General features: G+C 36.8%; 1 protein-coding gene across 1 annotated transcript in view; it reads right to left on the reverse strand.

Annotated features, from left to right (window-relative positions):
* The window catches only part of PTPRN2 (protein tyrosine phosphatase receptor type N2), a 652986-nt gene that overhangs the window by 25879 nt on the left and 614936 nt on the right, over positions 1 to 12171 (reverse strand). The window contains exons 18-20 of the mRNA XM_069859311.1: positions 8648 to 8767; positions 7377 to 7543; positions 1717 to 1770 (exon numbers count right to left, since the gene is read on the reverse strand). Of these exons, the coding sequence (XP_069715412.1) occupies positions 1717 to 1770; positions 7377 to 7543; positions 8648 to 8767 (341 nt within the window). The remainder of the gene's footprint in view (positions 1 to 1716; positions 1771 to 7376; positions 7544 to 8647; positions 8768 to 12171) is intronic.

The following is a 12171-nucleotide window of genomic DNA, read 5'->3' on the forward strand; positions in this document are numbered from 1 at the left end:
TGTTTATGCAATAAAAGCATTTTAAATAACAGTTAGTAACAGGATATAATTTCTGTTCAAAACGTGTACACAGAATGAGCTTATAGTCACTTATGTATGAGACCAAGAACCACAGAAGAAACTAAACCAGAGCATTATCCAGAATGGTCCCCAAATGTTGCAGGTTGCATTTAAACAGTAGTCAGAGGGAATGTATACAGAGACCTGTCTGAAAATCAAAATATTTGATTACCAAGGGTCAGCAATCTTTCTTTGCTATACATCAAGCACGATTTGTTTTTCTTTTTACTGTTTCCTTTAATCCTTCCTTAATTGCAATGACCAGAAAAAAATACTATCTTGTAATTCTTAAGAAACAGCTTTAACTTTTGTTTATCATCAGTCATTCTTCAGAGATGCGAGACTAAGCTTTGGGAGGGGCAAAGCTCCCTAATGTGAATGCAGCTTGTGTCCCTTTCAGACAACAACGTGTAATCGCCAGCATGATGCTCTTTTAGAGCTGTTGTTAGCAAACATAATTAAGATTTTAAGTAAAAGCGTTTTTTCTTTCCCTCCCTGAAATTTTCACAAAGGTGCATGTGTGACCAATTAGACTGGCATGTAGTTTTATTAATTAAGCCATTATTTTTATTGATAGCCCAATTTGTGTACAAGAATTAATGAAAGGAAAAATAATGGAACAGCATGAAGTGCATTATTACATTCTATTTACAGGCAGGCTATGAAACTTAATTTTTGTTAAGTCTCTGTAGACAGAGGGTTTTTTGTTTCAGTTACTATATCACTGCTTAGAGAAAGGGAAGTAATAGTAATAATTTTTTTTTCTATGTCTATGAATGGAACAAAGACATAATCTTATTAGTTAAGCTGAATAACGAGAGACAAGGCAGTGATCAGGCCCAATAAAAGCAAAAACTACTGAGCCAACTGCAGACATTTCCATCCATCACAGTAATGAAAGAGCAAGAAACTTGAGGGCTCTTCATTCTGCATGAAATATTTCTTCTCTCAGGCATCCTGAAGCAAGATGTGCAAGCCTGCCCCAGAGTGTTCACTTCTGCAGAAGACCCTCCTTGCATCCTGTGGAAGGGGGAGTCTGCTGTGCCACAGGTGAGAAACACATCCCCTCCCTCCTCACTCCACCCAAAGTGGAGTTCTACAGGTCAAACAACCTGCCTCTTAGCAGGGCTGGTTTTCTATCTTCCTTATCAATAAATAAGTGCAACATTCTCCTTATGATGCAGAACCTCCAATGGCAAACTCAGACATTAACATTGTTATGGCAAAGTTTTCCCTTGACTTCACCCTCTTCTTACCATGATTGCTAAAAGCAAGCAAATAAAAGAAAATAAAACATAATAGAGTGTTAATAAGAAGTTTAGAAGACTGCACTGGGAGGGGATGCAAGGAACCACTATCGTTTTCAAGGAGGTTTATGAAATTCAACTTCTACTTATACCTGAAAGTGTGGCCATACATTGTTAAGGCATGGCATAACATCTAAGAAAACACAGGAGATGATAATTTTATTATGAAAATGGATCCTAAACATTAATTGGCATTAAAAACCAGATTAATTATATATAAAACCTTTGGCCTACCTAGCTATCTGTTCAGAGATTTACCTAAGGCTTTAATTTGCCCATTTTGTTTATATCTACATTGAATTCTTATACATACAAATCTCTCTAATGCTATTTTAGAAATTGTACTTGCCTGCAGTGCACAACTACTGGACAAGAGCGACCCCTGTAGCACTTGTTTACTTTTCTGAAACAAAACAGACACAAAAAATTAATTGAGCATATTGTAGACTGTTTCTTTAGCCAACTGTAAAAATAAGCAATAAGAAAAAGCAAATATTTTATATTTGAAGAAATAATCAGGTTGATAATTTCCTAATAGAACAAGTAGTTATGATATACATAGTCTTGCTGAAAGTTTGTTTCTGCTCTGCTGCTGTAGAAAACCCAGACAACATCCCATTATCACTGTTGGCTAGGCAAAATAAATTATCTGTTTTCTCAAATGTCACATGCCTTAGGTCCAAAACTAAGATTATCCTGAGATGCTTTAATTTTAAAGCCAACTTTGAGTACATGAGCTTGCTTTAAGAAGTACCAAGGGACACCAAACTGAACCCAGAACTAAAAATAGCTACTCCAACATGCTTTGTACAAGGTGTGTTGACTTTTAAAGCCAGTCCTCCCCAGGAAGGAAAATACCAAAATTCCTGAAAATCTTCTCACAAAATTCTAAAATGTATATCTATTTTGGTAAAAATAACTAAGACCATCAGCAAGCTTTACCGCTTTGGCTCTAGTGCAGACGTCTTGTGTTATATTGTGTTTTTAATATTTACACATTATTATCATCTACAACTTTTTAGTTAAACATTCTCAGTGGCAAAAGGATATATGTGAAGTCAATCAATAAAAGTAGAGATATAGAACTGGTCTGATGATATATAAACTCAGTAAAGGAATTAAGTGCTGAAGCAAAGCAAGATACACAGTCTAAGAATAGAATGCATAGACTTGGTCTAAATCTATTTAAATTGCCTTACAACCCCCAAAGTTCCAAAACCTCTCTTCTGATCTAGGATATATTTTGCATGACAAGTATGCTAGAGGCCCAAATCCATAAAATATGCACACATATGTTAACAAGGCAAGCTGAATAAAGTCTAAAACAGAAAAGCATTGCTTCAACAAATCAAAACCATTCATTCAGTTTCCTTGATGAGATGTTTGAGTTTACTAGAGCTAGAAAGGTCTCCTACAAAACTATTTCACAGGGCAGCTTTCAAGGGGTGTCCAGGCGATGTAACAGTCCCCAGCTCTGTTCAAGTGTTACACAGGATGTGGACTGATAAACTTAAGTGAGATGCTGGATTTTGGCAACTGTGGTAGAATGTTATTATGAATTTTAAAACACAGCAAATCTACTGAATCATTTAGTTCTTGGCTCTTCATCTATTCACTAACATCTGTGCTGTGAAAACATGCATATATCTTTAAACATTGCTTACAGGATAGCCTGAAGATGCCTAAACTTCTAAATCTGACAAGGGAGTCAGGATACCTGGAACTCAACCCAAACAGGCTATGAATATGTTGGTGATGTCCCATGAAACTGTGTCTTCACATTCTGCTTTTTATTATTTAAGATTCTAACCAAACTTGATAACAATATTAAGGTCTTGTGACGATTCCCTTTAAACATTAGTATTCAGGAATTTTTCACAATTGTTATTTTTTTGCATACTGATGTAAATCATACTTGCAGAGGGATTCTGTCTCTAGTTATATTCCTTGAATGTAAGTAATGCAGTAGAACAATGTTCTACTAAATACATGGCAAGCCCCTGAGAAGCACCTGACTTTAGAAGTTAAATGGACCACTCATATGTCCATAAATGCATATATACAGAGGCACTACCAATCAAAACTTCAATGACTGAAGCTGCAGTAGCTTTCACAGGAATTAATTATTCAGTTCTTGATGGTCATATTTAAGAATCAACAATTTTCTATACAATATAAAGCCTATTTTTTTATTTGTACAGTAAATTATATTTGAAGTGTCTGTAACAACAGTATCAGTATTATAATATCTGATACAGTTAGTCTGGGTTGCCCTAAGTGCAGCTGGTCATCCTCCCCCCAACCCCCGTAATGTGCATTAGTAAAGACTCGTTTCTGCAATTAAAGTACTAAATAAAAGCTAATAACTACAGAGGGGTATTTACTATTTCTTTTTCTGCTTGTGAGTTTTCTTTGTTCCTCGCATGGCACCACTAATATGGTATTTGCATGATGTGACTAGTCATCTACCAAAGCCCTAATATAATTTCAATGACAATTTTGATCTAAACCTATCAGTAAATCAGACCTCTCAGTAAATCAGACAGCCAGAGACACACGTCAGAGAAAGACACCTTATGTTTGTCAGTTTTATTGAATGCGTTTAAAACATTTTCATTATCACACATTTCAGAAAACACATTAAAACAGAGTTTCAATCCAGCTGGTTCATAGCTTTGTCTACATATAGTTTATGAAAATATTTAGAAGCGCAACAACGTCTCATTTCATTCTTAGTTCTGGCTAATGAGAGTGAGCTGGAAATTCATCAGTAAGCAAGTTCTTGAATGTTGAAGAAAATATATATTTTTTATATATATATATATACATATACAGGAAGAATTAACTTAGAAAGAATGATTAGTAATACAAACCAACCCTTGGCTCATTGAGTGAAAAAGAAATCATCATGCAAACCATCAGCAAGCAAAGGTCAGAGGTCGTTAGAGGCTCAGAAAAGGGGTTTCCCACATTGTCCCTGCAGCAGAGTCACAGTTTCCAATGATCACTTTTGTGACTATGCAACTGGGCTCATATTACTAGCTGCAACATCACAAAAATGACACTGGCAACCGCTAATTAGCTGGCAAAATAAGAATTTGTCCATTTTTAAAGTGAGCAGTGTTAGTAAATGCCATTGCACACAGCGAGAAGTGATAGCATAATAGATATATATTTTAAGCAAAGCCCTCATATGTGATGCTAATTATCTTTTAGCTTAGCAGTCCCTCTTTAAAGTGTAAATGTGCTCCCTCTGGGCTCAAGAAATATTTAATTACACATATCAGTGCATGACTAACAAGCTAGTCCAGAGCAATAATGATTGGTCTATTGTTCAAAATGAAATTAGGACTCCAGAAGCATTTAAAACTGACCAGTGGTTTCTGTAGTAGCCTCACCTCTCAGGGACTGTCATTTGCACAGATTTTAAAAAATATATAGAATAATCTTTTTTTGGCAATTTATACCTACATTGTGAAAGCATGGTAGATTATTCTGCAAAGTTTAATGTATCTGCTAAATGCAAAATCATCTAAAACAATCTGATACATAGTAAGAGAAATGTATGCTTTCAGCTTTCAAAGAGAGTAGCAAAATTTACTTCAATAAAAATTTTAAGGTCCATATTTCCACAGACTCTGGGCAAGGTAATTTTGGGAATCCAATTTTTCTTGGTGATGAATTATAAAAAATAGAGGGTTGGTTATGTATATGCTTAACTTCATATATGTATGTGAATATATAAATATACACACATATCCATATATATATACAAACACACTGAATGCACATAAAAACACAGATTAAAAGAGATGAGAACAGCCCCTTCCCAGCACTACCCTACTACAAGTACGGTAGCACTGTCAGACATTTATTTTGGGGGCTTTATGACTCAGCTGTTGTAATTCAATAGAGTTTATACTTCAAATAGGAAGCTTTGGATGCAAAACATGTATTGTATAAATTAATTCAAAATACATTATTTTAGCAATAGTGAATTAAGTTTTTTTTGTCATTAAAAAACAGCAGCATCAGATGACCAAGAAAACTGAGATTCACAGACCAGCTATTGTGCATGCCAAAATTCCTTTTCAGGCAGAATTTTACTATGCATTCAGTATTATGAGTTCATTGTACAAAATGTGCACGAAGCAAATGATTACAGTACCCTACACTGGACTGTGAATACATATTAAATGAATACTCAGAATTCAATTAAATCTTGACAAGTTCGTTCCCATACAGGCTCTAAATACAAAGAATAGAAGCTCCACTACTTTTCTCATCTATTTATAATTTTTCTTTTTTCAAAGTGTTGCATAGCACTTCTCCAACATGGCTATTTAACCCTTACACAATGTCACTCTAAGCAGTACTTTCTTGGTGATGCAAACTACATTTTACTGTAGATCTAATCCTGCAGTTCATGCAGGGACCTCAGTTCTTACTGGAGCAAGTCAGAATCTAGTTGCTCCAAACTTCAGGCATCCTGGCTATACAGGTTAATTTATAGTCTAGTTACAATTGCTAGCAAGTTTTCCACTAACTTCAAAAAGGAAAATTGGACACTGTGTCGGTTCCATGCTGCAGCCTCACACAACTTAATGGAACCACTTCAGAATTTACACTACAGAAATTTACTACAGGCAACTTCTATGGTGCCACAAGCAAAGGGAAATCAGCCTATAAAAATCATGTTAAAGTTTGGACCCAGACAAGAAAACCTTGAAAATTCAATTACGGTTTCTACTCCATCTTATGGCTTTGCTTCCTTCTTCCACTACTGCATTTCTATTGTGACTCTGTAGCATATCTTTATAGTTTTACCTAGCCATAGCTCCCAGTGACTCCGTACAGCTGTACTGTGTTATTTGACCTGCACCATGTGAGATGGTGCTCTGCTTTGAACAGCCACATGTACAAGAATGCTGATGGATGAAGGGTGGCAATCAATCAATCCTAAATTTTTAAGGGTAAGATTTTGCCAACAGGCAACAACTGTGCAACCAGCTTCCATTGGATATGCGCCAGTTTCTCGCCCCAGGTGCAGCTGTGTAACTCTGACTGGCATCAGTCAGAGCTCCCAGCACTTATTGAAAGAAACAAGTTTGGACCTTTTGAGCACTGAGCCCTTATAATCACTTTGGGGGGTTGCAGATAATATTGTAGTACAGAGAGGAAAACACGCGATCCCACAGGCTGCTTGTGTATCGAGAGCCAACTCCCCAAACCTCTTGGAGATTCTTTTCATTAGTCATAAGCGCATTGCTGTGGATTAGCTGATACATGCTAACACCTACACACGATGCACTGGGCACGGTTTGCAATCAAATGAAGATTATTTCACTCCAGTATTTATCACGCATGGCTTTAATTTCCAAATTAAAATTTAGACACAGCAAACATTTGAGAAAGTGGCAAGGACTTTCACAGGTTTTGCCTCTGTATATTTGTATTTTAAAACCACTTCGACTTTCTTTAAAATTCCAGAGTGTATGCTTTGTCAACATTTTCTTCTGCTTTCTTAAATTGCCACCTTCCTGCAGCCAAAGAAGGTCTAGAGACCTCAGTGTTCGATTCTTATGAGCAAATGCTCCCATGGGAATGCTGTTATTGCCATGTGACTCCACTACGTAATTTATTTGTGAAATTTCTGCAATAAGGATCATAGGGGAGACATACAATAAGCCTGGAAGTTGAAGAATGGATAAATACTTGGAAAACAAAGAAATACAGAAGCACTTAAGAGCTGTATAAAGGGAAGAAAGGTGTCGGTCTCTAAACGGGAAATGAGTATATTTTAGACCAGGCAACATCTATGTGTAAGACAACACTAAACATCAACCTACTGCAGATTTTTGTGTTAGTTTAGCATTGTAACATCATAGGCTGAGGACACCAACCTCCCCCCTCTTTCAAACCAGAAGGATTTAAAGGACAATTAAAAGGACTAGTTTAACTACTTAAAGCTGTATTGTCTTAAATGAACTGTCATATTTTGTGCTTTACCTGCGGAAATCCAGAAGTGATCTTGTGGAAGCAGGAACCCTCTGATCGTTCCAGCTGAGGAAGTGGAACTGTGTCACTGTGCGGGTCTCGTTCGTCTGCAGGTTCTTCAGATAGAAGCTCCTCACAAGGAAATCCTCACACCAGATGTGCTCAGAGACAAGGTTTACCTACACCCCACAAGAAGGAACAAAAGAAGATCAGCAATTTCAGCTGCAAGCCACATCTTCAGGGTGTAAGATGTCTGGGATGAAGGAATTGCAGGAAAGTTTTATTTTTATTAGCAAATTGGCTAGTGTGGGGAAAATAATTTGTTTTTATTTAGCAATCAGTGCAGTTGTCAGGAAGGGGTTAGCTGCTACTGCTATTTATTGAAAACAGAAAAAAAATCTTGACAGCTTTAATGCAACAGAAAAAAATCATTAAATTGAAACTTTACATCATTATGTGAACGCAAAAGGCACTGCTTGAAAATATGCTAGACTGCCAGTCGCTTTCTGCTCTGAAATGTCCACAATGCATTGCCCAGGCTGCTCTCAGTGGTCTTAAGTATCGGAGTTGAATTCACATGAAAAGTAAAAAGTCAGTTTCTTCTGCTATGAAGAAAAATAAGCATAAAACCCAGTTTGTTTGCAGAGTTAATATTTCCAGAAAATAAATTTGCTAATATTTTAATTTAAATAACAATATTTCTTCACATTTTCCTATTCTTCCTACATGGCATTGTGGTATTGTTTTCTTCCTCTACTCAGCCAGACAACTAGAAAAATCTGATAGCGATTTTCCACATTACATTGCAGCAGAACTAGTGATATGATATTTTGGGCTAGATATGTAAAGCGGGAAAGAAAATTTATATTTGTTCTTCTGACTGAGGCAAGAGGTAAAAATAGATAGTGTTAATTACTAGAGCTATATATAGGCTTTTCTGTGAAGATATACATATGGCTTTCCTAAGGCAAAATTTACTAATCCTAAAAATACAATTTTCTATAAAATATAAATACTTGGTTTCACATTTCAACCACTTGGAAAATCATTTGAGAAACAAAACCATTGTCCTTTATTTATTGTTATACTTGGCTCATTATTTAGTAGGTTTTATTCATCGTAAACTACCTTGCTGTTTCACTAACTGTGCTTGTATTTTTTGCAAATCTTAAGAGCCCTCAGCTCAACGTCCAAGACAGATCAGCTTAAACACCATTTTGCCTGTATGAAATCAGCCTGTACACTTACTGTCACATTTACAACCAGATGTTTTGTTTAGGTACCTCATAGATGTGGTAGAGATTTGACCCTTCGTCTGGCCAGTAGTGGTAGCACTGTTTGACTCCGTTTTCCGTGAGGGGTGTCAGCATGACAATAACAACACAGCCGTTCTCCCAGACCATCTGCAGACAAAGAAAAGACACCGTGGCCACATTGTGACTGCCTAATTACTGCGTGACATGTATAATTACTGCACTCAGACACACAATCAAAATTTATTCCATTCACAGGAAATTTATTTCATTTTCATTAGGCACTTTTACTCTGCAGCTGCTTTCAAATCCCTGAATAAACTGGCACCATATTTTGCAGGCGTCCATGAAATATTAAAGAATTTCTAGCGATTTCAGTTTGGGTCTTCCACAAAATCTCTCCTCGCTCCTGGTATTGTGTTCAGCTTCTTTTCTATCAAACTTGTAGATACACAAAGGGAGCAATAAACAATGCTTGCAGAGCAAACTGCTATTGGAGATTTGATATTTAACACTAAACAGCATGGAGCTACTCTGGTCACATGTACTAAAACCTGTTTGTGTCCTCATCCCTGTGTTGTTTTACAGTTTGCCATGTAACAAAAGCTATTAAAGTGCTCCATTGCTGAAACAATCACAAAAGTTGCACCCAAACAACAGTAATGATGAAAAAGCAGGAAAATCCCAAACTAAATTTGTTTTTCCAAAAAAAGATTTCTTGCAAATGTGCATTACATTCTCCTCTCCTCTCCTCTCCTCTCCTCTCCTCTCCTCTCCTCTCCTCTCCTCTCCTCTCCTCTCCTCTCCTCTCCTCTCCTCTCCTCTCCTCTCCTCTCCTCTCCTCTCCTCTCCTCTCCTCTCCTCTCCTCTCCTCTCCTCTCCTCTCCTCTCCTCTCCTCTCCTCTCCTCTCCTCTCCTCTCCTCTCCTCTCCTCTCCTCTCCTCTCCTCTCCTCTCCTCTCCTCTCTCCTCTCCTCTCCTCTCCCTCTCCTCTCCCTCTCCTCTCCCTCTCCTCTCCCTTCTATTTTTTTTTCCCTATGTTTTCCATTCTTCCCTCTCTCACATCTCTCTGTTCCCTTTCTTTTAGGGATTTAGAAGGGAACCCCAGCTCCTGCTGCAGACGATGCACCCACCAAGCACAGGGACAGCAGGAACAGAGGAAACAATGTATATTCACTGTCAGTGCTATTGCTAATAATTTAGACCGGCTACAGAGTAGGGTCCAGGAATTCTGCACTTTCACAACTAAAGGATTTGTGGATGTCTCCCACAAAGAGCAGAACAAGCAGAGACGCTCTGGTCTGGCATATCTCTGTTCCAAACACAGCCCACGGCTAAACAAAAAGGCTCCTATGAAATAATACCAAGTAGCATAATCACTAAAAACTGTTATTATAATGCTGTACATTGATGTTATATTTGCATACAACTTTCATTGTCTTTTTGCTAGCATATAAAATTACTGAATGAAGAGTAAACTGCTCTTTTTGTGAAGGGTTATGTTTATTTCACAGAAATATTTATAAGCAACTGCATTGACATGTAAATTCTGTAAACAAAAAAGGCCTTTGTCTAAACTGTGCAAAGATGAGATGATACATTCAATTCAAGGATTATTTTTTTTAATTACATATCAAATAAAAAGGTTTCCCATTCATGGATAATGATGTTGTCTTCTCTTTTAAGAATAGCTTGCACACAGAGAAACAAACAACAGTTTTCTTCCTTTTTTTTTTATTTTGCAACATAATTAAAACAACTTTTAAAACTAGCTTAGAATTATTTAGATAAATTAATCTAGGGTTTGCACAGAATAAGGTTATTTATAATTTTAAACAGAAGTGGGGAAAAAAATTACAACTGAATGAAATGAATAAAAATAATCTTTCTTATCTTCTTTATTTTCTCCTTGAAAGACTTTGTTAACTAAAAGTATCTGTAATTGATTCATTCCCCTGTTAAAAACTAACAATGCCACAAACACAGCAAAAATACATTAAGTTGATAGATGATTTATTTTATAGACAGATACAGATTTATCATTTGTATCTTTTTTGTTTTGCATTTGTTTTAGGCCACAGCCGGGAATCTTCTTTGTATGTAAGAAAGATGACACAGATTTCATTCATTCTAACATAGTATCACCTACTAAGATAAGAATTCCAAACATGTATCTTACTTTAAAACTAGCCCCACTAAATCAGTATTTTCATCACATAACGATTTAATGTCCCTCTAGAAGGTATAGAAGCTCATTGAAGCTATTACGAAAATGAGGAGAAACACAGTTTTTATGAGTGTAATAAAAATACAATGATCTAGACCATAAACTAATCATCTAGCACTCTGCTTGTGCCACCCAAGTGTAACATTATAAAAGCCCACTCGTTTAGAGTGGAATCCTTACGGTTTGACAACCCTGTTCATTGGTTCAAAGATACAGCATTTCATTAGAGAAGGGCTGCCTGCATCTCTGAAGATTTCATTAAGCATAAATCCAAATGAAAGTTCATTTAAACAAACAATTTCAAAGTTACTCCTGGGTATAATATTTCTTTTAGGTCATTGTGTGAAAATGTAGAAGTCAAATCTACTAAATCGAGAAGGCAATGCAATCTAGTGCCATGATCCCTGTTACAAGCAATTGTCACAGCATCTCCTGTGCTTACCACTGAGAAGGGATTTTCACTAAGACTCACAGCCTGTGAGTAGAGGACTACAGCATTTTCTTTCTTTCATTGATAACTTAAATGTTAGAGCACCAGGCTGTTGTCTGGATTTCTTTCCAAATAATGCAGAAGTGGGATGATTCAAAGGCAGTTTACAGAGTTTTACACTGTCTCCTGTTCACCATCCCACGTTTAACGTGGTGATAGATTTTTTGTAAGCCACACCTTCCAACACATAACACTTTGCTGTGCTCTGAGTGTCCAGACATGGCCACATGTTAGAAAGTGCCCCCCAAAAGTGTGTCTTTATGATTAGTGAAGGAGGAGGTATCACAGACCCGATCTACACAGTCCCAGTTTAGCCACTGGAGAAGCACCTCTGATTACCAAAGAGACATTTCACTAAGGCTTGGAGAATATAGGAGGAGGTTCAGGTGCAAATTCACAGTAATTTACACAATTCTGAACTTTGCATGCTTGCACAACAGAAAGTATCTCAGTGCAGTGATATGAGAATAAAGAGAATATAAGGTCCTAAGGACAGAGGTTTTTGGCTTTAGGTTGAGCCCAGCAAAATTAAGCCTTAGACTCCAAGTGTTAACTACTGTTGTGGAAATAACCATATTAAATGGAACTTAATCAGGTCTCCTAGCATAGGTAGTTTCACATTTGTAATTTAAGGTGACACTTCCAGGAGAAAAAGAAATACTGAACGGAGTCTTCTAAATAGAAGTGATAAAGTCTGAGTTCCATATAGGAGCATAGTACAGAACTCTACAACACACATTTTACTGAAAAGGGAAAGCACTGTATAATTTTCTGTGACATGTCTACCTTCAGTCTTTATGTCTAGAGAGTAACATGTTAATGATCCTTAATGAGGTTC

The sequence above is a fragment of the Phaenicophaeus curvirostris genome, chromosome 6 (genome assembly GCF_032191515.1).
Source record: "Phaenicophaeus curvirostris isolate KB17595 chromosome 6, BPBGC_Pcur_1.0, whole genome shotgun sequence".
Lineage (NCBI taxonomy): Eukaryota > Metazoa > Chordata > Aves > Cuculiformes > Cuculidae > Phaenicophaeus > Phaenicophaeus curvirostris.